A 26,598-nucleotide genomic window follows, 5' to 3' on the forward strand; every position below is an offset into this window, starting at 1 on the left:
TTTCTGAGATGATACTACTCAGGTGTTTCTTAAGTCGGTTGATCAGGATCTTTGACACTATTTTATAAGTGACATTACACAGCGCTATTGGTCTAAACTCAGACATATCAGTTGGAGGGTAGATTTTGGGGATGAGACAAATGTTGGTGTGGTTCAGCTGCTCATCAAACTCCTCTGTAGTGAAGAACATTTTTATTTCTTTCATGATATCTGATTTTATCTCCTCCCAGTGTTGGTGATAGAAAATTGCTGAAAAACCATCTGGACCTGGAGCTCTGTGTGGTCCAATGTCGAAAACAGCCTGTTGGACTTCATCTTCAGTGATATCGCGAGTAAGATCTTCATTCACAGACGCACTAACTTTCTGTTGAAACCCGTGAAAAACTTGATCAAAGTAGATGCTTACGTCGCCTTGAGAGGAAAATAAAGAGTTGAAGTAATTCTCTGCAACTCTGGCAATATTTTTGTGTCCTCTGTGTACTACTCCCGCCTCATCTTGGATAGATGTGATAGTATTTTTAATCCTTCTTGTTCGAGATACAGCATGAAAGTATTTTGTGTTTCTGTCACCCGCTCGTAGCCACATGACTCGGCTTTTCTGCTTCCAAAATATTTCTTCCTCCATGTAAGCTTTATCCAACTCTTCTTTAAGCATAGTAGTTTCCGTCTGAGTAGATGTTGCTGAACAAAGTGCTTTATCCAATCTTCCTCTTAGTACTTTGATTTGTTCTTCTGCATTATTTCTGTTGCTCCGCTTCCATACAGCAATCTGTTGGCGGCATCTGCTGATCCTATTAGTCAACGGTATCTGTAACAGGCTTGTTTGTCCTGTACCTCTCCACCCACGCATGACTGATTCTTTGAATCCATCTTTATCTATCATGCGACTATCGTAACAAAATGTTCTTCTTGGCTGATCTCTGTCTGCTGAAATATATGTGATTAAAGGTCGATGATCTGACTCTCCAAGCTCTAGAAACACTGTCTCAGATGCCGGATATTCTGAAAACCATTTAGTATTAGACATGACTCTGTCTAGACAACATTGTACTAGATCATTTCCTCTTTTCCCTGCCCATGAGAATCTATTACCAACGGTAGGAAGATCTGTAAAATCACAATGTCTCACCATGGCTCTGAAATTACTAAAAGAAGCCTCAGAACGTGCTCTGCCTCCATCCTTTTCATGATTCCCCAATATTTCATTGAAGTCTCCTAGAACCATCCATGCTTCATTCCTTCTAGTGATGGCTAACCGTTCTAATTTTTCCCATGTGTAATGGCGCATAGACTGATTTGGATGACCATACACAAATGAATAATAAAACCAGCTTCCATTACAATGAACTTTACAATCGATCAAATTAGCAGACTGAAACAGAATTTGCAACTGTACATGAGCTTTCCAATAAAGAACTAAACCACCACTTAGACCTATAGGAGGAACTGAAACATAATTAAGACAATCTAACTGAGCACCCACATCCCGAATAACATCATCCTGCTGCTTAGTTTCGGATAGGCATATTATGTCCAGGAGATACTTCCGATTGATCTCCTTTAGGCGTCGAACCGTCGAGTCATTGCCTAGACCTCGACAGTTCCAGCAGGCTGTCCTCATGGTGGAAGAGGTGGTTCTGGGCCCACCGCGCCTCCCAAACCAGAAGAGTTCTCTGGCTCTGAATCTTCTTCATTCTCACTTTGAGTGCCATTAATAGGATATAACACCTTCGAGCGTTTGGTGTTCCTTGTGCCGCTTGTCTCTCCACGTTCTGCATTAGTGAGCCTGGCTGTGTTCCCATTAGCCTCTGACATCCACGCCTTCCTCTTTATCCCAACTTCTCTGTCAGTTTTGATTCCAAAAGGATCAATTGGGTTGTACATCTCCTCAGTGATGGCTTCATCTGTAAACATCGTACGCATGCCTGAACCATTCCACAGCTCATCCTCTTTCTCTTCTTCCTCCATATCGTCTTGTACTGTCTCTTCATTTGCTTCTTGCTCATTGCCTCCATCTTCAGCATCATCGTGATGTTCTTCCTCATCATTAACTTCTTCAATTATTACCCCTTGGTTTGGCACAAGCTCAGGAGCCTCATTATCCTCTCCACTATCATCATCATCATCATCATCATCATCTTCATCTGCTTGACCCGGGCCGCCATTGTTGATGACACATGCTCCAGAATCGTGAGTGAGCATTCCGCAGAGTTCGCAGAATCCACGGAGCCGTTCATATTGGAATCGGAGGGTAGTGTTGATGCCCAGAACAAATTGATAGTTCCTTTGGAAACGTAGTGGATTGATGATGTTCCAGTTAATTCTGACTCTGACGAAATCCAAACGACTCCCATTCTCTTCATTGTAATCCATTTGGATGTACTGGCCCATTGTACGCGCAATTGAAACGATGACTTCACGGTTCATGTATTGAAACGGGATCCCTCGGATTTGGATCCAGAAAGGAATAAAATCGAGCAAGGCTAGATCCATTAACGGGGTCCAGCGTTGTAGCACCAACATTCGATCTGCGAAGGCCCACGGTCCTCTTCTGATGACAGTCTCCATCGCCTCTTCCGAGGGGAAGACAAATTGGAAGCGACGCTGTTCGATAATTCGCCCTCTGGCCAGTCCTTCAAGTCCCCAATTTCTGGGCATGGTGGCAATGATCGCACGAAGATTTTGGCGGCGGGGCATGACTGGTCGACCGATAAGGATGAAACGGTTTTCTTCTTCGGCTTGGCGGACGATCTCCGGTGGAAGAACAAAAGGGGCATCATTGATGCCTAAATCAATGTCTTGAAAGGCTCGACGTATGTTGTCTGCCATTGAGTGGAAGAGAAAGAATCTCCAACAGAAGGAAAGCAGATTTGCCAGAAAGGAAATAAACAAATGTGGAGTTTTGATTATTCCGTAACCAATATTATATATCCTCTGTTCTGGTAACTGTCTTCGTAACACTTCATCACGATGGTAAGTTGATTCCGTCGTGGAGATAACTGACGTCGTGGGTAGAAATCGTTTAGACATCAACCACAAGTCCGAAAAATCATCATCAACCACCTCTACAATGGCGAGAAATTGCAGGAAAAGTAACCGTTGTTGGAATCGCCTTTTGTGTCGCATTGTAATTGTCTCCATTACCTTTTAGATTTAAAAGTTAATTTTGTTATTTACATTAAAGAATGTTGGATTCAAGATTTTCATTGCATAAGAAAATCTTCAAAAAAAAAAAAAAGATTTTCATTGCATTTCGAGCTTTCCCGCCGATTTTACTTGTAGTGCACAATGCATATTCTGTTCTGCACGTTTACTTTCAATAGAGAGTATGTGAGTTTATTAACATCATGCCTAAAATCAACCACTGGATTTATTGGGGCGGGGGGGATGGGTGAGTTACGTTGCAGTTTCCTGTCAGATTATTGATCACATTAAACCTAGTCTTTCATATTTTATTGGATAACGAAGGACCACCGCATGAGAGAGATGGTTTTACCTTGGACCAACATACTTTAGCTAGGGTGGTCCATTCTATCGTTTAGTTGGATCTTTATCGACCCATCATTGTTGCTCCGGCGATTTCTTCCCTTGAAGACTATAATTTCTTCTTTTTGTTTACTCGTATATCCATAAACTAGAGTATCACATCTTAAGACCATGCACACACGACAACGCTAGTAAATTACTTCAGTTTTGTATATTATAGTTCTCTTTAGTACATGCATGCTTTTTTCCACAAATCACGCACTACCGAATTTGAATTTTGATAGTGATATGTTGACAATACTATTATAAACGACTACATTACATACTGTTGTATATATTCTAGCTGGTTATATGATCTGGAGGGATGGTCTCGAAATACTTTTCCATCATAATGAATTCTTGAAACATGCAAAATATGTTGTTCTGAAATTTAACATTCGGGCCGCAGCGACACAGATTAGTCCCTTGGGCCTGGGAAGCCTTTGGGGAAACTGTGTATAATTCAAAAAAAAAAAATATGTTGTTCTGAAAAGGAGAAAAATCACAAAAGATTACAATGTAATATTTGATTATATATTGTTTAAATATATACAGATCCTAAATGACTTGGTAAAATATACGAGATAATTACCATTTCAATAAAGTTAACTAAAAGAGCCTCAAATGAGGATCGATGGGTAATCCAACACCTGCGTACAATGGATCATACATTGTATTTTTTATGGGCCTGAAAGAAGAAGTAAATGTATAAGTAATTAATATTCGAACTGTTTGCGTAAGCTTTGAATTTAAGATTTTACAGAGAAACTAACCGAATCTTATTACTACCTTTTTTATTAAAAAAATCGAAATCTTATTACGTATGTGTCCTTAAGCAATTGCAAAATATTAATTAGTTAATATATTTATAGTTTGAATAAACAAACCTCTCTTCATGGTTACTGCCTGCAGCACTTGATGAACGCAAATTTCCATCTTGCCAAAAGGAAGCCGTTGATGAATCTGCTATAGATTTCTCTTGACACGGGACCATGATCCTCTGCAATATTTATGTAATTAACCCACGCTCTCATAACTTTTTATGCTTTGAGAAAATAAATTACGTATGTGAGAGTGCATCTGTGTATACGTACCCTTGTTTTAAACGATGAGCATTCATTTTCGAGTTGATCATAAATACTACGTTGCCTCATAACTCCACTCTGCAGTATTAGACACCAGAAGTTGAGAATATCAAAGCGTGTACTAGAAAAAAGGACCTTCTTTTCTAGTGGTTGTATTTCTTATTTTACAAAAATTACAACCCAAAAAAAAATCTCACTTGTTGGATCATTGTGTTTGTGTATGAATTTTGACATTGATCGTAGAGACTTGGGTTAAAAGGCGGCCTTGCTGTAATAGGTTGTTTTCCCTTATCTTGTGTGCCATAATGTCTAAATTAACAAGAGTATGATATATGCAGTATTAGCACGTACGTAAATGCATGAAGCTAACCATTAAAGATGTTGTGCTAGTAGAGAAATTTAGTACCTGGGAGAGGTTAAAAGCGTTTGAGTTGTAGGTACCAAAGGCAACGGAATTTGATTTTTTCTCGGCCTAATAAAATTTGAGAATAAAAATCATCTCTTAAAACATTAGATCATAGAAGAAAAACTTAAGCAAACATTTGTTTTGTAAGATAATGATGTTACCTTCCCCGGGCTCGACGAGTAGTTTTAACTGAGCTTGAATTTTGGAAATTAAAAGCAAATGGATCAGATTGATATGGCGTCTGCGCAAAGGGTGGATAGTTTTCCGGCCTGTGAACATTCATAAAATTATTCAATCGTAAGATAATATGATTTTACGTGCATATATGAAATCAAATAGTAAAGAAAATCATTATAGCTACGTTTGTAGGACTTGGGTGTTTGAAATCATGGGAGTACGATACCCTGGATTTGGTATAGTATTTGCAGACGACGCATAAGGAATCTGGTGTTGATTGCTTTGCAAAGCCTCCCTAAAATATTTTAACAGATTAGTTAAACATAATTACGTTTAATAAAAATGTGGATGAGTAGTATAAAAACCCAAAATACGTTGTTTTCTTACTCATATGGTGGAATATGCCTGTTGGACGTTTCAGCTTGTTGCATCTGATCATTTCCACTGATATGCTTGAGTTGGTCAACTATTAAGTCGAGATTATGTCGTTCTCCCTGAAAGCTGCATCCACTGATATATAAATGCATTAATATTGTTAGTTATAAACCCTTGCAAATATCTAAAGAGACAGTAACATGTTGTAAGTTGAAGTATATACAAAGGAGGAAGGCGATGATCTCGAAGGCCATACATAGGATTGAAATTTGTAAGTCCATTAGCTTTCTCCACTTGTTGTGCATTACTTTCCATCTGAGTCAGCATAATATTAAATAACTTGAATATATACATATTTAAATGATTTGTGCTTAATAATGATAAAATGTTATAAAGATTCATACCATTAGTGAAACATATGGATCGTTAAAGAGGTGGTGATTTGTTTGCGACATCAAAGGTTGTTGATAGCTTTGGTTTACATATCCATGTTGTGAACCAACTGATTGTAGTCCAGTGCTCATCATCGCGTTATTGGCTGAGGTTAGCAAACAGTTTTTACTGTAGATACTTTCTCTTTGGCCATTCGGGAATGTACATGATGGCTGCATATTTACGAGATTAGTATACATTAATTTTGGTAGAGAAGATGGTCACTCTATAAGTTCTTTAGAAAATATAAATAAATCATATGTTTTAATTAGTGAAAGAGGTGTCATAGTCAAGTTATGTTCATACCACGTTGGGAGATAACTGTAATGCGTTGATAGATCTAGAATAATCGTCCACATGACGGAAGCTTTGATTTTGTGTTACTCTCTCTTGATCAAAGCTTGGATTTCTTGTTAATGTCTCTTGATCAGTGTTCGGATTTTCTATCAATGATGGTGGATATACATCATTTGTGGCAGCAGAGACAGGGACATATGGAACCATCTCACGGTGCTCATGTTGAGAAGCCAACAACGAAGGATTTTCTTGACGCTCCTATATGTATGTACACAACATTTAATTAGTCCCAAGCAGAAGCCATATATGATGAAATGGCAATATATTGTATATTTGGTTGAAAATGAAATTTAGTAGAATGAGAACTTGACGTCGTCTCATTTGAAATGAAGAAGCATACCGTGACAGCATTAAAAGTTTCTAGCGAATCCAAGAAGGAATTAACTTCAAAAGAAAATTCAAGATCGTCGTTTGAAGCCATTCTTAACAACACTGCAATTTTCACAATCACACCTTAAGCCTAAAGAAGTTATATCGAAGATGGATTATGTACTATGAGATAATAAAAAATTTGCATGAATATTTTACGAGAACAGCTTTTGGGCATCGGACTTAGTGAAGCTTCTTTTTTTTCTATATATAAGAATGATGATAAATATTAAACTAGATGTAAATGAATCTGTGAGAAGTTATATCCTCTGTAAAACTGTGTGACAAATGAAATTTACCTTTCTTCAGAAACAAATGTGAATATGTCAGAAATTGAGAGGGTGTGGACAGTGATCAGCATGTCTATATATATATAATAATCTGAGTGTTGATTGTCATGATCTGAAACAGTCATAATAAGAAAGTAAAATAGCTCAACATTGATAATTTTTTATTTTACATATATTGGTACATAATCTAACTTTTATATGAAATCCGGCAAAATTGAATACTATATTTCTCATATTTTAACTACTAAATTATCTTATGATACTTTTCTTTTTGTTTTCATAGTTGAGATATTGGTTCGTTCACAAAGCAACATCTGGATATGTAATTTTAATTAGAGAAATACTGACAGATTTTAATTCTAAAAAGTGCTTCGAAGAAATTCAAATTAATACTTTTAACTTTTATAAACTTCAACTCAGTACGTTTTATTTTTTACAACACAACAAAAAGAAGAATATTTTTCTTTCTAAAGTAAGAAAAATCTGGTTTTCTAAAACCTTTTACAGTAAGCCTTCCAATAGAACGTTGTATTATCTTTTCTGTGGATGATTAGTTAATACCCAATCTGGAAGTTCTTTTTAGGATAAACATATGAAAATGATTAAGTTTTGAAAATATGTTATATTTAGGGGGGGGGGGGGGGGGGGGGGGAACTTCTAACTAAACTTACGTTTAAGAAGTTTTTAAAATAGGGTGATTTTATTGGAAAATGGTATACAAATAACACCATTTGTGATTTTCATCATCGTCTCATATCAAACAATTAAAAATAAAAAGGTACAACATAAAACAAATTAATACATGAAATTGTTATGAACCAGATTGTGGATGGCTCATAACCAAGAGATTATGATTGTAATCTTTTCATTTATCTATGACGGTGTAATCTCAGGAACCTCTATGTTATGAATAAAAATAGATTTTTCCATTACTTTTATAACACGTTATCAGCACGAAAATCTAAATCCCTAAGCTAATATCCAAATCGAAAAACCCTAAAACCCTAACCCTAGCCGGCGATCCGACGAACCCTAAACCCCGATCGCGTCTCTTGTTCCCGCATCTGTTCCAGCTCGCGTCCCCGATCAGCTTCAGCCCAAGGCGTTCCTGATCCTAACTCAGACGTTCGCGACCCGAGAGCAGCTCCAGCACGCGACCCGAGAGCACCTCCAGCACGCGACCTCTTCCTCGTTCGCGACAGCATCAGACAGCTCGCGTCCGACGATCAAGGCGTTCCCGATCAAGCAACAAAGGACGTCCGCGACCCGATAGAAGCGACTCGATCCATTCCAGCTCGCGTCCCGTTCGTGTCCAGCTCGCGTCCCGTTCGTGTCCAGCTCGCGGCTCAACTCTTTTGGTGGTCCGATTCAACAATCATCTAAGGTTAAAAGGTAATTCAAAACCTAAGAACCCATGATCAAACATGGATTGATTGATAAAGAATGAAACCCTAAAACCCTAATCTTTATGAATCAAAACCATAGGGTAATAGATCAAAAATCCTAATTGAGTAAATCGAAGCTCTAAAAGTTCGATACCCCAAACCCTAAATCATGTTCCTACATGATTAAAACCCCAAATCAGTTTTTACAAGTTAAAATCCGATAAACCTAACCCTATATCTATAAACCCTAAATAATATAAGTATCAGAATTAATTATACTATAATTATCAAATCACATATTAAAACCCTAATCAAATATTTTGAAATCAAAACTGTTTTCAGTTTTGATCATTGAGGTTTTAAATCTGATTGAATATGATGCTATGTTGCTAGAATTGTTTGACCGTTAAATTGATAGATTTATTTTCTCATCATGTTTGGTTAATTGTTCATCTGATTTAAAATTGTTTAAACCGACCAGCCTGTTAAAACATTGATTGAATCCGATAGGTTTGATAGATTGATTGAGGTTTACTTGTTTAAAATCCGAATGATGTGATTGCATGATTCTTGAGGTTTAATATCATCTGCTAGGATTGATAGTTTTGTAATTTGATTTGTTTTAAATTGAAACCCTAAATAATCCGTATGATAGGTTATATTGATCTGCTTTGGATGTCTTTGAGAATTGAGAATCCGTATGCTAGGTTGATAGATTCATGATAAAATCTAATGTCTTGAGGTTTAAGATTGTATGCTAAGTTCGATTAAATTGATTGATCTGATTATATGTTTTTGAGATTTGATAAATTCAGATACTAGATAAATTATTTACACATGGTTTATGCTAAATACCAATCAGCCTTGAAACTGATTCATTGAAATTCATGCTTGAAATCTATATTCTAGTATTGCTAAAATCAACCTTGAAACTGATTCATTGAAATTTATGCTTGAAATCTATATTCTAGTATTGCTAAAATCAGCCTTGAAACTGATTGAGTGATTAATAAATTTTTTTACTAGTCTTGGTAAAATCCATTGATTGTTAAACCCTAATTGCATGATTAATTGAATCCGTTTTTGCTAGTCTTGATAAACCATAATATTATGAGCACATAGAAATAGTATTGCTGAGACTTGCTAGAAATTGACTGATTGATTAAATGCATTTAAGATTGATAGTCTCATTGTCCTCACAAGATTGAAATTCGTATTGATTGTTTTTAAGAGTAAGGCCGCATGAAAATTATACCTAAATACTGAGTGATATATGATTTGAGATGTCGAAAATCAACCTGGATTTTGCTGTCCTAAATCTCTCTGGAGATAATTATTTACGGTGGGCATTGGATACAAAGATTATCCTAAAGTCAAAAAGACTTGGTGAATGTATCTTAGAAGGCAATAATGCCAATGAGAAAGATTGATACAAGGCAATAGTAATTATTAGCCATCATCTTATTAAGAGTCTCAAAGATCTGTATCTGACTATAGAGAATCTTCTAGACCTTTGGATAGAGTTAAAAATCGAGATATGATCACCAAAGAACGATGTTATTACCAAAGGCCCTATTTGATTGGAGCAATCCCAGAATCCAGAACTATAAGTCTGTGGATGAGTCTATTGCTAGTTGGGCAAAATAATGGATTACTGATGAGAAACAGTGAATTGAGACCTCATGGATTAACCCCATTACCTGATACCAATAAGGCAAGGTAACCACGTCCAGAATGATAGATCACACGGTCATGGCCGTGGAGGGTGGAAAAGACGTGGACATGGCCACTATAACACATTTGGCCGTGGGAATCACTATGGCAAAGCCCGTGGGTATCAACCCAATTTGAGCCATGGTCAAGGCAGTGGCCGTGGTATATCCTTTAAACCACAAAGTTCGACCAAATCAGTGTGCCATAGATGTGGAATGGGGAACCATTTGGCTAAGATATGAAGGACTCCCAAACATTTTTGTGACCTCTATCAAATAGAGTCTGAAAGGGAAGAATCCTGAAACCCACTTGGTCTATAAAGATGGTGAAAATAATTTCGTACATGATCAAGATGATCTTATGAAATATGAGACTTATGATTGCCTAAAAGAATCATGTTAATAATCTGATTTCGACATCAAACTTGTGTGATTGCTTTGCTTGTATGCTTTCTCTGATTTTTATCTCCTTGAATTTATTTTTATTATATTGTCTGCTTTAATTAAATGAATGAATGATTTTTCTATATGAGTACACTGAAAAACGCCAATATAAGTACTAAAGCAGGTATCGCGAGTCTGAAAGAAGACTATGACTAGACTTATATATTATTGCCTAAGGGTATGCATCTAGAAATCAGTGATGCCTTATATTCACCCAGCTCTATGAGCAAGAGCAGCCTATTGAGTTTTAAAGATATAAGAATGAATGGTTTCCATATTGAAACAATGGGCGAAGGAAAATAAAAGTTCCTTCAGATATATGTATAAAATCGCCCAAGGCCATAATAAGTTCCTTCAGATATATGTATAAAATCGCCCAAGGCCATAATAAGTCCTAAAGACTATACCTGCATTCTCTAATGACCTAGACTATGCATAGATCAATATGATAGAGGCTAAAAGCCTGCAAAAATATACACTTTATGGCACAACCGGATTGGCCATCCTGGTCCAAACATGACGCAAAAATTGATATTCAAAAGGCACACATTAAAAGATAAGAAGAGTTATCCCAAAGAATCTCACGTGTGTAGCATGTACACAAGGGAAACTCATTAGACCATCGCCAGTAAAACGGCTACGAGCCTCTTTTTCATAAATAAAGACTATATGTCTAGATAATACTGGTGAATACATGTCCCAAGCGTTTAAATGATTATGGTATATCCATGAGGGTAAGTGTGGACAATTCTATGATACATGTCCATACCAAGAACGGCTTGGCCGAAATCTTTTAAAACGCAAATAGCTGATTGATAGACCATAACTTATGAGGTCAAAACTCTCATTCACAGCTTGGGCCACACGAAATTTACATGCACCTAAGTTAATACGCATCAGGCCATTTAGTGAGCATAGATATCCCCTATCACAATTATTAACGGGTCAAGAGCCAGACATACCCCATCATAAGACATTTGGATGTGCTGTCTATGTACTAATTGCTCCACCACAGAGAACTAAGATGTGACCTCATAAGGAGGATGAGGATATATGTTGGATATGATTCTCCCACAATAATAAAGTACTTTGAGCCAACTATGAGTGATTATATTTGAGGTCAGGTACACAGATTATTTTAAGACCAGGAGGAGAAAAAAATAATAAAACTGGTAAAAGAATGGTAAAAGAAATAGAATGTAATCAACCATCAATGTCTTGGTAAGATCCTCAGACTAAAGAATGTGAAATAGACGTCCAAAGATTATACATTTACAAAGCTAGCTAATCAAATGCCAGACACATTTGTTGACCCGTAAAAGAATGATTAAGTCATATATAAATCAGCTTGTAAAGCACCAATGAATTTGATGTCCAAGAAGAGACACAGTCAAGTTGATACAGAGTGTAGACAACGTATGAAACGTGGTAGACCAAATAGGTTCCAAAAGATAATAATCATCGTAAATAAAAGAAAGGTGCAGAGAATGATAATCAAAATCCAAATCTGAGGTTACTAAGGAAACCATCCCAGACATGGAAATAAGGCCGGCCGGCTCTAAGGTACAGGTACCAAACAATGTAGCTTGGGACGCCAAGCTGCAAATTATTAAAGGTCCTGATAATAATGAATCTCAATCGATTATATCATGTCTGGAACATTATGGAACCAATAAGGAATGTCGACATAAGATGATTTATTTGCATACAAGGTAGCACTTGAATTTATGAATATAAGCGAGGATCATGAATCCACGTCAATATAAGAGTGCGCACTCGTATAACAGATTGGATTGAATGGAAACGTGGGGTTAAATAGTTTAAGGAAGAAAGACGTATTTGGCCATATGATTAAGACGCCTTATAATGTTAAAACCAGTGGATATAAATGAGTCTTGTGAGGAATAGGTATCGTGAGATATAAAGCTGATGTTGCACAAGGATTCTCACAAAGACCAGTAATAGATTATGAGGAGACATACTCCTATGTGGTGGATGCAACTACTTTTAGATTTCTCATAAGTTTGGCTATATAAGAGAGAAAATTAGACTTGCAGCAAGTTGATGTAGTGACTGTATATTTATATGGTCCACTGGATAATGAAAGTACTAGAGGGTATTGAGCTGAAAGTACAGTAAGTTCTCGAGAACAATATTGATAATCATCAAAGTATATGATCTGAATATCCCAGGAACCTCTGGATACAATTTCCCAAACAGTTGAATATCTCAAGAAAGAGTTTGAGATGAAAGATCTTGGAAAACAAAGTTTTGTTTGTGATTACAGCTTGAGTACATTAACAATGAAATCCTTGTGCATCAAATAGTATATACAGAAAAGGGTACTCATTTAATATGGACCAGTCTCATCCATTATCTAGTACATGAGCGTGAGATCACTTGTTTTGGACACTGATCCATTCAGCCCAAAGGTGGACGATAAAGAAGTCCATTTAGTCTTGAGATGGACGATGCATAAGTCTTTTTAGACACTTATCTGATTGATCCATAAGAAGGACGATAAAGAAGCCTTTGATTTTGGTTTATTTTATACTAACCAGCCCAAAGAGGGGTTATTTGGTTTTATTGATTTGTTTTCAGACAGGTTATGTTTTACACATGGTGGTACACACATATCACAACAACATCATCCAAGATTTCGTGTGTGTGTATTTGAGGTCGGTGACTCCATATGTTCGATCAGATTGTGGCATGGCCGATGGTAAAGAAGAACCAACTATCATGTTCGAGGACGAAACATATTCTGCCCAAGATCTTTATCACCCACGGATTGCAGAAAATTGGAGAGGTCCAAGGAACCTTCAGTAATGTCCAAATCAAGGGGGAGTAATGTGTGTTGTACTCTTTTTCCTTCATCATGGTTTTGTTCCAATTGGGTTTTCCTGGTAAAGTTTTAATGAGGCAACATTAAAGCACATTACAAGCTCTAAATGGTTATGGCATCCAAGGGGGAGTGTTATGAACCAGATTCTGGATGGCTCATAACCAAGAGATTATGATTTGTAATCTTTCCATTTATCTATGACGGTGTATTCTCCTATATAAGGAACCTCTATGTTATGAATAAAGATAGATTTTTCCATTACTTTTATAACAGGAATCATCTTTTGACATTATTGGCTATTGTCTACTGAGCTGAGGAAGGAAACATCAAATTTTAGGACGGCACTTTGAGGAACCCTTGTTTCATAGTCCTCGACGACTTCATGCTTAGCCTGTTGTGCCTCCATCTTCGTCATTGCCGGGATTTCACTTTGCTGACCAGGAATCTGAGAGACAAAACCCACAAGTGGACCTAGAGACCTCTACATCAAATCAGGCCCACGTCACAACATCATCCTCGGATCATAACTCCAAACGGTCATGTTACAGATCAAACTGCTAACGTGGCAAGTACGGTAAAGGCGTATCCTCTCCTCCGCAACAACTTTGAAGCTCTTTTGTATTTATCTGAGCTGTGATGTAACCTTTCTAGCTGGGTAGATAAGGCTGGTGAGTTGTGTCTAGCTCTAGATCTTTCTTTTAGTCTATATATATGTAAATGTAAAACGATAGAGAAAGGTCAAGCAAAAGTAATATTTCTGTATCTTTTACTCTATTCTTCAAAGTTCTATATGGTATCAAAGCCAAAGATTGATCCCTATGGCAACTTGATGTTACAAGCGCATTTCTGCATGGTGAGCTGATAGAACCAATATATATGTTACAACCAGCTGGATTCGTTGATCCAGAGAGACCAGATCATGTCTTTAAACTCACAAAGACTTTATACGGTCTTAAACAAGCTCTAAAGGCTTGGTTTGACACTTTCAGCGGCTTCCTGATAGAATTTGGGTTCTCATGCAGTCAGTCTGATCCATCTCTCTTCACATATCACAACCACAACAAGACATTGATACTTTTACTTTATGTCGATGATATATTACTAACGGGGAGTGATGAAGATCTTTTGAAAAGTCTACTAACAGCGTTGAAAGAGAGGTTTGCTATGAAGAATCTTGGAACACCACACTACTTCGTTGGCCTTGAAATAGAATCACACTCAGGAGGAATATTCTTACATCAACATGCTTATGCACAAGACATTCTCCATCAAGCCTCCATGTCAGAATGTAACCCAATGCCAACCCCTCTGCTTGTTCGTCTAGATGAAGGAGACTCTCCAAGATTCTTAGAACCTACATACTACAGAAGTCTTGCAGAGAAGCTACAATACTTAACAATAACTCGATCATACATACAGTATGCAGTTAATGTGGTTTGTCAGCGTATGCATTCACCAACTGTGGCTGACTTCAAGCTACTCAAGAGGATAATGATATACATCAAGGGAACAATGCAGTGGAGTTTTCATATCAGAGAAGACAAGACGGTTCAACTCTCTGCCTTCTATGATAGCGATTGGGCTGGCTGTAAAGAAATAAGACGCTCAACAACAGGTTTCTGCACTCTCCTTGGACCGAATCTCATCTCTTGGTCGGCAAAACGCCATCCTACCGTGTCCGGGTCCTCTACTGAGGCAGAATAGGCTCAGGAAATAACATGGCTTTCCTTTCTTCTCCGAGACATTGGAATTCCGCAACCTGAAGCAACTCTCATGCTATATGATAATCTATCAGCGGTTTACCTCAGTGAAAATCCAGCGCTACACAAGCGTTTAAAGCACTTTGATACAAACTACCACTACATACGGGAACAAGTGGCACTTGGTATCGTTGAGACAAGACACATTCCGGCAGCTCTGCGGTTGCAGGCATCTTTACCAAGTCCTTACCTCGCCGAGCCTTCCTTGACTTGTGACACAAACTTGGAGTTGGAGAATCCCTACCTCAAGTTTGAGGGAGAATGAGAGATAAAATACACAAGTGGGCCTAGAGACCTCTACATCAAATCAGGCCCACCTCACAACATCATCCTCGGATCATAACTCCAAACGGTCAAGTTACAGAACTGCTAACGTGGCAAGTACGGTAAATGCGTATCCTCTCCTCCGCAACAACTTTGAAGCTCTTTTGTATTTATCTGAGCTTTGATGTAATCTTTCCAGCTGGGTAGATATGGCTGGTGAGCTGTGTCTAGCTCTAGATCTTTTTCTTAGTCTCTATATATGTAAATGTAAAACGATAGAGAAAGGTTAAGTACAAGTATTATTTCAGTATCTTTTACTTTGTTCTTCAAGGTTCTATAGTATCCTCTCCTTTATGCTGGGTCCCATACCTCCATGCAGGCATTGACCAACACGTTAATGTTACCGATATTACCACTATTTAGTGTAAATAATAAACAAAAATTCAAAATATATAGAAGACCTGGTTCATAGAAGCGAACAAGGCCGATGTTGAAACGCCTGCTCCCACTCAGGGAACATTTCACCGTTGTCGTTCGTCACGTGGTACTCACTCATGTTGTTTTGGTTAGAACTTGAGCTTGCAACAATGGTTCATACATGGGCAATGATAATTCTCTGCCAGTTGTAAAATATTGAATACATTCTTTTATGAAGAAAATGTACTAAATGTAAATATATTGAATTGAAAGAAAATAAATACTTGAGGAAGCTTAGAAAGCGATGAATACCTGAGTTGATTAGAATTGGCGGATGCATCAAACAAATGGGATTGATTGTGCTCATTTTCAGGCAACCAACCTTCAACGACGCCGTTCGCAAAATGACATGCTATGCTTTGTTGCATAGTAGATGCTTCATATGGAGATAAATGGCTGCTTAAGAGATGCTAACTTCGTTGGACAACATGCGTTAAAGTGTCGAGAAGTTGCTTCTCACAAACTTCATAATCTTCCATGCTAGTGAATCTTACTGGATCCGGTTCGTATCTCCTGCTCATATTAGATTACACAAAGTGAGCATTATTCCAATAAACATCTTACATAGTAACACGCAACATGTTTTTTCAAACAAAAACCTTAGTTCTTCCTCCGCCATTTGGAGTTGTTGTTGTAATCTACAAACTTCTTGCTCAAGTTCCTAAAAGTAATTTTCCGATTAGAAAAGAAATTAAGCGGTTAAACTACGTAGAGAGAAATATGTCCATATATGTTCTAATTTATCGTTGAAGAACTTAAAGATTAATCACCTCGACGTCAGAGTTGATAGGTGTGCATGGCTTTTTCCAAGTAATTATATAGAAAAATAAAAAAGTTGACTGCACAGTTAGATTTGTTCGAAGAGATGTTTGTATGTTGGTGACCAATATAAAATTTTAAAATAAATTACAAAGATAAAACAGAAAGAAAAATTCGGACTTGGTGACTTGAAGAGCGATGTCATTTTCAGCTCTGAGGTGCTGCAAAATCCTTAGTAGATCTGTCACATAATAACTTTTTTTTGAATGAATGTTAAATTATATTCAAGACAAAAAAAAACTGTTTTGCATCTAATGCTACATCTATAGAGCTTTTAAAGAATGAAAGAAATTGTTGAAAAAATCATTTAGCTAAGCAATTTCTTTTTTTCTCGCTTTATTTTTTTCTTGCTTTCTTGATACTCATTGTCTGGTAGAGAACCATACCTTAAGACCCTCATCATACTTTCGAAAGGAAGATAGTCTGTTCCCCATTGTTTTATCAAGGATCTTGATAAGCCTCATATGACAGGAGTATGGCTCACCATGTCTTCTATTATTCCTCTCTCGCCAAATCATAAAGTGTTACTTGAAAAATGTATCTTAGCACAAAACTCTTTATTCTGTCAAGCTTGGTATCTGCAATGCGGAGAATCAATTCATCCCAATCACACACATATATAGTTCAGCAAGAAGTCCTTTTGCTAGCGCTTCCCATATCCTGGAGAAATGAGGACGAGTGAAAAATATGTGCTCCTTTGTTTCAAACTGATTTTTGCATAACACACTCAGGGTTGATGGTGCTGTTCCACTTGAGCATTATGTCTCCTGTCGCTAGTCTCTCCTTTATGGCCAACCATGTTATAAAGGAGAACTTTGGTGTTGAATGTGTAACCACACACCTCTGGTCCAAACGCAAGAGGGTTGAGTCTCACGAACTTGAATCCATGTTCGTTTGGAAGAGAACTTTCGTTTGTGCTTATCTTCACAATCTCTCTATAGAGTTTGTGCTTATCCTTTCCAACACGATGTTTCTGATAACTTTTTCCACCGTAGCATGTTCACTTATTACAAGATCAATGTACCCTCTCTGGTACCCAGCAAATCCACCAGAAAGATGTATTGACACCACTCTTTACTTCTACTTTATAAAACCGTTTGGCTAGAGCTCTATGTTTCAGTATTTTTCGCCACATCCATGAACCACAACCTGTATTCTTAACTGGCCAGAGAGATCATTTCCTTATCAGATAAACTTTTATCCAGTTCACCCATAAAGACTTCCTTTCTGAAAGAATTCACCAGATGAGCTTCACACAACATACAACAGTGTTAGTTTCTTTGAAAGGTCGTAGCCCTAATCCTCCCTCTGACTTTAAGGTGCAGAGTTCTTTCCAACTAACCTTAGCTTTCTTCTCTTTGAGTTCAGGTCCGGACGATAGAAAATTCGAGCATAACTTTTCAATCTCCTCTAAACATTTGCTCGGTAGACGGAAGGCAGATAACCAGAAATTGGCAACTCATTATCACTGAATTGATTAATTGCAGTCTTCCTGTATAGCTGAGGAATCTATTCGTCTACGAGGCTATTCGTTCCTTTATCTTCTCCAGTAGAGGCATATACTCAGTAATTGTCATCCGCTTTGTTAACAGAGGCAGACCAAGATATTTTACTGTCAGGTTCACCTGAGTCAAAAAGAAGTGGGTTAAGATATCTGCAGTAGACTCTTCTTCTACTCCTGCCAAGAATAATGTTGATTTCTCGAAGCTTATATTCAAGCCAGATCCTTTTGCGAACTCTTTAAATACTGTGAGTATGCCTTTTATGGACCTCTTTGTACCATCTGCAAACACCATTAAGTCATCAGCAAAACACAAGTGTGTGAGCCAAATATTCTTGCATTTTGGGTGATGTCCAGTTTGTCTCTTCTCTGCTGCCACATCCAGCATCTTTGAAAGTACATTCATGCAGATTACAAAAAAATATATCTACTTATCCATTAACTTGGAGAGAGAAAGATGGAGTTGTTACACACAGGCGGATACAGTGTATGAATTTCTTTGGCAGGTTGAGAGCCGAGAAAGTATCGAGGAGGAATGGCCATTGGACAGAATCAAACACTTTGAATATGTCAATCTTCATTGCACATCTAGGTGAGATTGTATCCTTATGATAATCTTTAACCAGTCCAGTAGTCAGTAGTCAGTAGTAGTAACATAATAACTTTTATCATAAATAAAAATATATATCACATTTTGATAATCCAAGTATATGGACCATATTGTTAAATTGATGATAGAATGAAAATGTATGTATCCAGACCCAAGAAAGCAATATAACAATATGATAATGTTCATGGACCAAAAGGCGTAAATGACAATATATACCGAGTTTTGACAGAAAAGAGTATAAGACGAACAGAAGGAGAGAACATGATAAGAGCAAGGCCGATGTCACAAAGAATCGACAGTTCATAAGCTTTCTTGATGAAACCATTTCTACGTTTTGAGAAGGTAACTTATCGGTTTCGTTGTGTTCTCGATTCTCTTGATCTCCAGTTTCACACGACCCATATTGAAGAAACAAGTAGGGGTTTCTCTTCATCAAAATCGAAGTTGTCTGATCAGTAATCTCCAAAACTTCCAAAAAAAAGAAACGGGCTGACAGATTATATTGTTAATATACGGAAGGTGGAAGAAGATACGTATAATAAGGCTATTTGGGAGGAACTAAGAATAGAGTGTTTGACTAAGTTCTCCCACTCCTTCTTAAGCCTCTCACATGAAGCTTTCTTCTTGTTTCCTCAAAAAAAAAAAAAAAAAAAATACTTGGACGAAGACATGGTTTACATTAGTGATATCTATTATTTTGGAGGCATCTTATCACAATGAAATAATATCAAGTTTAGTTTAGCATTGTTCATATTTGAGTCAAATTTAATGTATACATCTAACCTCGTCAAGGATCGTTAGGACTTTGTTAGCAACCATAAATGCAAATATGATCAAAATCTCCAAAATAATAAACAGTCGCAATATCCAACTAACTGAAACAACATGGAAAAATAAGTACAAAAACACAAGAGAAACAGAGTTGGATCACTGATCTTCCACTGATCTTGTTTGAATCACCTGCAACACAAAATATATAATGTCAGAGACAATATAGTAGGCATATATATTTAGTTTAGAAAGATTAGTGAAACCATCAGATGCAATAGTAGTACCAATGAGAATTAAAAATGGTGTCTGCATGATGGAACAAATCGTGTACCTAACCGGAGTCACCAGAAGAATCTAGAGGTGAGTGTCGTCGAAAACCCAAGGCTGGTGCAAGAAAAGCTCTCGGCCATTCATAGGGACACGGCCTGCTGCTATGTCCTCTTCGCGTTTCCTAGCTGCTTCAGCTTGTTTAGCTGATGATTCAGCGTCCTTACAAGAGAAACGCCGCAAAGTCAGAGATGTTTTGTAATATACAATGACCCCACCACGAGAATCACAATCAATTCTCCAATAACAGATGCCTAATTACATATTAACCCATGTTTCAACGCGATGTCCGAATGCTCAATTCCAAAGAAAAAGGTAGACATCTGCTGAAAATACAAAACTAGGGTTCTTCGTACTTATAAATTATTCAGTACGATGATAGATACCTTTTGGCGCTTCCACGCGAGGAATTGGTCTCTCGAAATTGCGACCTGTGTAGTTTGATCGCTGCCTTGACGAATCTCTCCATCTTCTGCTCCCATTCTTTCTTATCTTTTCCCCAACACACACAAACAATCTCTCTCTTGATCTATTTTTCTTTCGTGGACTCTCCCAAAGTATTGTTTTTCAAACGACAACGTATTAACTGTCCTGGGGAGCTGGGATTTTCGGTTAAACCAATCCAACCGATCGTTTTTCTTTCCGATTAGTTTAGTTCTTGAAAATTCTTATCCCAATTAACCAGAAAATATTCTTCGATTTAGTCGGGTTATCTCAGTTAATTAATGTACGTTTTCAAATTTTCTATTGAAACTCTGTTCAACTCAATAAATTGGTCTAAATCAATTTGGTTTGGTAGTTTTCATATAACTAGGCCGAAAACATATTTGTTAAAAACTATAGAATAAATCTTAAGGCCCAACCCATATCTTGTTTTCTTTTGAAACTGGATCAGTAGAGTAATTCATTTACTGAGAGACCCAAATTTAATAGTTTGGTGAGAAAAAAACTTTGTTCGACTCCGACCAACACCATGCACTCTTGGCAGTTTTTTTTTTTTTTTTTTGTGTAAATGTTAAATGGGAAGTTCACTTGGATAATCTTTTTCAATTTATTTTCACAAAAATAACGACAATGACCAAGAAGTTTTATTAAAAGATAAAATATGCATTTATATTTTTTGGGTTAATTAATCTTGAGTTGATTTGAGGTTTAGAGTAAAGGAATAGGTTTTGGGATGACTTCAAATTTCAAAAAATAAAAAATAAATATTAAAATTTTCAAAACAAAACAGGACTATTTTGGTCATTTTATTTTTTGAGGGCTATTTTTGTGATAAAAGTTTAAAAATGGCTATTTGAAAAAATTGCCCATGTTAAATTCATACCAATGCTTTTCTTTTACAACTAGGCTAAGATCCGCGCCTTGCGCGAGATGAACATTATATATATATAAATTATTTTATGTATTATATTTTTCTAATATATTATAAAATAATAAATATATATTGAATAATTAAAAATTCAATAACTATTACTTATATAATTAAATTGGTGCAAACATATAAATAAATTTTATTAATCCAAAAAATATTTTTTTCTATTTAATATAGTATATAATTAAATTTAAATGATAGTAACATATATGTAGTATATTTTAATATTAATATTTATTAAATGATGCTTTCTACTCATATATTTTTTTATCATTTGTATCTGTTACAACAAAAAATTTAAATTACTGATAACAAATTTTTTACTGTAGGATTAATAGTTTAAGTAATTTACAATATTTTTAAAAATTAAGTTATAAATATTTTTTCAAATTTATTATCAAAAACAATTGTTCAAATTAAATTTCAAAATTAAGATATTTATGTATTTTTTATATGGCATATAATTTAATTTAAAATAATATATATATATATATATATATATATATATATATATATCTTTTAATCTTAATACTTACTAAATGAGACTTTCGACTTATATAATTTTTAAATCATTTGTATCATGTCATAACAAAAATTTTAAACCATGAATCACAAAATTTGTTATAGTCATTTAGCTTGACTTTGGATGTGATTTGGCTAGTAATGTGGAAAGGTGGAACTTGCTGGAAAATAAGTGTCCATCTCTTCTTTGCGCTTGTTGAACCATGTACCAGTGAAGTCTCGCATCGCTTCATCTCCTATGCGCCATCTTTCCTTCATTGTTGCAGTTGTGTTTTCCATCTTCTGCGATCGATCTCCAAGACTTTCAAGGTTGAACTGATGTCTTCCGAGTGTGGCGTAAGTGTCAGCTGAGATCTCCTCTCCATGGTTGTGTGTATCAGACACGTCTGATGTCACCTTTGGTACTAGCCTTCCTCGGTTTGGAGCTTCGTCGACCGATGTATGTCTCTGAATGTCGGTCGATTTGTTGTTGCGTCTGTCGATCGATGCTGATGCTTCTGGTCGACGGGCAATGTAACTCTGAATCTCCACTAATTCCCTTTGTATTGCTTCTATCTTGGAAGTCAAAGCACTCATGGTAAGGTCCATTGGGAAATAGATGTCATCACATCTCCTATCAAGCCTGTCTTTTGTAGTTTCCAGAGTTCTGTAGATATCTTCTACTAACAGATCAATTTCTTCTCTGGTGTGAAAATATGGTAGAGACTTCATCCGGTGTGAGTTTTTTGGATCCTCGTCGATCGATGTTGAGTAGTGTCTGTCGATCGATGCTGGTCGATGTTTGTCGGCCGCATGCTGAATTTTTGCTATGTCTTGCCTCATCTCCTCCATGCATGTAGTCAACCAACTTATGCTATCGTTCAGTGGATAGTAAACACCATCAAGCTTCATCTGTAAATCACCTTCATTCTTTTCTTGGGCTCCACAGACTCCATAGAACATCTCATTGATCTCGTCCTTGGTGTAGATCTCTGGTACCAGCTTAGTCTGTGTGAATGAGCTAGCATGTTCTGGAAGACATATGTAGATGTGCTCATCTCTCGAAGCACTTTCCATTAGCTTTCTGATATCATCATTGGACACATTGATGATGTGTCCATCCACATCTCTTGCACATCCCTTATCATCTCTGTAGACTTCATACTCATCCTTCTCTTCCCAGTATAATTTCCTAGTTCCAAAAAGGTCAAAGGCTCATCTGCCATGGAGGGACGTCATCGTCGATCGACGGTCGAGTAGGGTGTCTATACTTCTGCTTTAAGCGATTGTCTATGCCCCCAGCTGTGTCATAGAAATCTTTTGTAACCCTCTTCTGATGTGTTGGGACGGTGTGTTGTTGCACGAAGAGATTATCTGCTCTATTTGCCATCTGAAGAATGTCTGCAATGTCCTCTATGGATACTTGCAGTGCATGTCCATCTATTGCTCTTGCATAGCCATCTGGGTCCCTGAAAATACCAAATTCATTCTGTGTTAGATACTGGTTATCATAATTAGGGTTTTTTCTTACATTGGATGATGGTTTCGGACGGATGTCGATCGATGATGGAGATTTTTCGTCGATCGACGGGAGGTTGGCTTTGTCGATAGAATGACTGAAACGTGTTCTTTCCCCAGTAGCTTCTGCTCGCTGTTGATCTGCTTCATCACGTCTTTCCATGTTGAGAAGTTCCTCATATGTGAAACCTTCATGAGGTTCATTTACTCCTGGCTCATGAATTTCCATTTCTACTGCATAGCTTTCGTGATAGTGATCATCTGCCCAACTGCCAATCGAGTAGTCTCCTTCTCGTACACGGTCGACTTCAGTGTCGATCGATGGCTAGTAGGCAATGTCGGTCGATGCTCGTTTTCGGCTTGTCTGATGAGGATGAGTGTCGATCGATGTTGAGACTGTTCTGTCGATCGACGGTGCATTCCTTTTCCAAGAGGAATGGTGGAGAAGTCTATCTTCCTCATCAAGAATGGCTCTGTACTCTGTAGCTCGTTCCTCCTCATAATCTTCATCGTACTCTTCTGTATGCATGGTGTGTCCGGTGTGCTGCCATAGTGGGGTTGTAGTAGTCGTTCTCCCAATCTTCTGGACTATTGTCGACCGATTCTTCTTTGGGTGTGTCGGTCGATTTCTGGTGGGCACTGTCGATCGATGTGGCTGTGTTAGTTTCGATTGACGCCGAGTATTCTGTCTCGTACTCAGCTCCACAGTGGCATGCTGCGATGAGTCATGGATCATTAAGGATCTATGAGTGTCAGGCACAACTAGTTGGTTTGTAAGTTGCACACTGCTCCTACTGTCGACAAGAAAGCTCTCCCAAGGAGTAGAGAAGAGTTTCAGTTTAGCTTGATATCCAAGACATGGATCAACTGGAACTAGGGCATTAGCAATCTGCACCTCTAGGTCTCTCACAATTCCTCCTGAGCTCCTCTGAGAACAATCTACAAAAGTGAATAATTCCTTGGAAGGCTCCACCTGCAGACCCAGATGGTCTGCCATAACCCTAGGTAGGATGCTGACTGATGCTCCTGTGTCGCACAAGGCATGTGGGAATTTAATACCCTTCACCGTACATGGTATTGCAAATTTCTCAGGATCAGTTTTCTTCTTCAGTGTAATCCTCTTATTCATCTTTTCTCTAGCTTCACCGAATATTCTCCTAATGTCCTCTTCGGTCTCTCTGGTTTCTCTGAAGAACATCCACAATATGTGGGTAAAATAAGCCTCCTCGAATGGATTTTCTAAAGGAATCCTGAAGACTCTCTTTTGGAAACTTTCTCTTTCCTTTTCATTAGCTCCGCTCTTCAGATGTTTCGCCACTTTTTCCTTTCTTTTCCTCAGGGTTCTTCCCATAGGAACCCTATCAATTTCCATAGGATCTGCTGCATCATCTGAAGGTGTCCTGATAGCCTCTGGTGGGTTACCTGAAGGTTTGGGTTGTGGCCTGAGTGCATTGAGACGTGCAACGTCTATCTTTGGTATCTGCACTCAGTATGTAAGAGGTGCTCGTCGATCGATGGGCGCTGGAGGTTGTTGATCGATGGCGGTCTCTTTCTGTCGATCGACAGGAGTATCAGAATGTCGATCAATTTTTATATAAACAGGGCTGGGCGGATGTGGGTATCTTGCTGCGAACTCCCCGTGAGTCATGATCCTCATGGCATTTCAAGATGCGGTCGACTCCGTAGGTGTCATCGATCGATGCTCTAGAGAGCCTGTCGATCTATTTTGATTGAAGTCCGTCGATCTATGTTCGAAGTCTGGTGTCGATCGACACCAATGCGATCCGCCAAAACTCATCGAGCTTTCTACTTCGAAATATCCTTCTTGCAGCTTCTCCTGCTTCACCACTTGCCAGTAATCATCATCTATGATGGCATTCACGTGGTGCTTCATCACATCATCCCCTACCCCTCTTGTTAAGACTTCTTGCCTCTTAATAGCTTCTCATGTCTAAACAACCAGCATCTCCAGCTTCTTCACATGAGTGCTCAAAGTCTCAAACTTTGTGTTCAGGTTGGTGTAGACAAAGTCAATCTTCCAATTGAAGTCCACCGTCATGTGCTGCTATCCCTCAAGAACTTTGTCAATCATGTCTTCAATCTTAGTCTCTTGAGTAGGTGGTGGTGGCTTCTGGTAGTAGGAGTTTACATAACCCATGTTGTTGATGTAGGGTTTCTGGTGCTGCGAATTCTGGTTGAAATTACCCATATTTCCATAGGAGTTTCTTTTTCTACTCTGGTTTCCAGAACCCTGGAATCCAGTTCTACTGATGAAGTTCACATCTTCTTCTTCCTCTGCTCTACCCTTTGTGTCTACAGCCTCTGCATCCTCAACCAAGTAGACCTGCTTCCTGAGAAGCTTGTGTACACTGTCCAGCTTTGCCTTCACTTCATCCATCTGGTCATTCCCAAGAATGGATGCAGATCTCTTTCTCTCAAAATCAGTGTTCTTGGTACTACTACTGGATGCTAAGTTCTTAATAACTTTCACAGCCTCCTCTGGATTCCTGGTGTTGAAGTTCTCATTGCTGGAGGCATCAAAAGCCATCTGATATTGCACCGCGATGCCTCTGTAGAAAGTACTGAGCAGTTGTACTTCATTGAATCCATGGTGTGGACAGTCTCTCTGATAAGACTTCAATATGATCCATGAGCTTCTGAATGATTCTGCAGGCTCCTGAGTGAATCTAGAAATCTTGCTCCTCAAGTCTTCAGCATGCGCCTCATCAAAGAAGTTGTATAAGAATGCATTCTTGATGTCGCTCCAGGATGTGAGAGATCCTAGTGGTAACTGCTTAAGCCAGTGCGAAGTATCTCCAGCAAGTGAGTACTTGAAGAGCTTGCATAGGAGGTAGTCTTCAGAGACTCCCTCGACTTTAAAAGTAGATATAAGATCCTCGAACCTCTCCAGATGGTCTAGAGGATGCTCTTGAGATAACCCATAGTAGATTGTCTGTCCCACGAGTGTGTAGTATTGCGGCTTCAACTCGAAATTCCCCCTCTGAATAGTTGGAGGATGAATGACTGATCTGTTGGTGTAGAATTGATCTGGACGGTTGTAATCAGCCGACGTTCTGGGTCAAGCAGCCTCATCTACAGGTTGAGCAGTGCATGCAGCATCAGTATCAGGCTCATGGATTACAGCCCCCTGAGCGTCTATCCTCTGACATGTTGCATTACCCAGATGACCCTCCTGGTCATACATGTCTCTCTTATCATCACGTACAAGTATCAAAGTCGCAACCATGTCTCGCGGCTCAGTATCGATCGATG

General features: G+C 37.9%; 3 protein-coding genes and 1 pseudogene across 6 annotated transcripts; all 4 read right to left on the bottom strand.

Annotated features, from left to right (window-relative positions):
- Positions 1-1,559: 1,559 nt before the first annotated feature.
- On the bottom strand, positions 1,560-3,453 carry LOC106392677. Its single transcript, XM_013833482.2, has one exon. It carries the CDS (start codon positions 3,139-3,141, stop codon positions 1,618-1,620), a length of 1,524 nt encoding a protein of 507 aa, XP_013688936.2. The 5' UTR covers positions 3,142-3,453; the 3' UTR covers positions 1,560-1,617.
- A 220-nt stretch (positions 3,454-3,673) lies between these two features.
- On the bottom strand, positions 3,674-7,547 carry LOC106398686. Of its 3 annotated transcripts, none has more exons than XM_022702869.2 (13): positions 7,026-7,546; positions 6,698-6,789; positions 6,307-6,555; positions 5,973-6,173; positions 5,792-5,883; positions 5,581-5,703; positions 5,378-5,488; positions 5,178-5,285; positions 5,017-5,082; positions 4,808-4,919; positions 4,620-4,688; positions 4,413-4,525; positions 3,674-4,213 (listed from the first exon to the last, which is right to left on the bottom strand). In XM_022702869.2, exons 2-13 carry the CDS (start codon positions 6,776-6,778, stop codon positions 4,135-4,137), a joined length of 1,404 nt encoding a protein of 467 aa, XP_022558590.1. In that variant the 5' UTR covers positions 6,779-6,789; positions 7,026-7,546; the 3' UTR covers positions 3,674-4,134. The 3 variants fall into 3 exon arrangements, with proteins under 3 accessions (XP_022558590.1, XP_022558591.1, XP_048612779.1); XM_022702870.2 differs by having other exon boundaries at positions 5,420-5,488; positions 7,026-7,545; XM_048756822.1 differs by having other exon boundaries at positions 6,698-7,547.
- A 6,144-nt stretch (positions 7,548-13,691) lies between these two features.
- On the bottom strand, positions 13,692-17,156 carry LOC106398502 (annotated as a pseudogene).
- Positions 17,157-19,663: 2,507 nt separating this feature from the next.
- On the bottom strand, positions 19,664-20,572 carry LOC106399377 (zinc finger CCCH domain-containing protein 15 homolog). 2 transcript variants are annotated; one of them, XR_002658840.2, is made up of 3 exons: positions 20,318-20,572; positions 19,889-20,093; positions 19,664-19,793 (listed from the first exon to the last, which is right to left on the bottom strand). XR_002658840.2 is itself a non-coding variant. In XM_013839862.3 (3 exons), the coding sequence occupies exons 1-2, from the start codon at positions 20,411-20,413 to the stop codon at positions 19,959-19,961; spliced, it is 231 nt and encodes a 76-aa protein (XP_013695316.1). In that variant the 5' UTR covers positions 20,414-20,572; the 3' UTR covers positions 19,664-19,793; positions 19,936-19,958. The 2 variants fall into 2 exon arrangements, 1 of the variants encoding a protein (XP_013695316.1); XM_013839862.3 differs by having other exon boundaries at positions 19,936-20,093.
- Between the last annotated feature and the right edge of the window lie 6,026 nt (positions 20,573-26,598).

This window comes from Brassica napus, chromosome C5 (genome assembly GCF_020379485.1).
Source record: "Brassica napus cultivar Da-Ae chromosome C5, Da-Ae, whole genome shotgun sequence".
NCBI lineage: Eukaryota > Viridiplantae > Streptophyta > Magnoliopsida > Brassicales > Brassicaceae > Brassica > Brassica napus.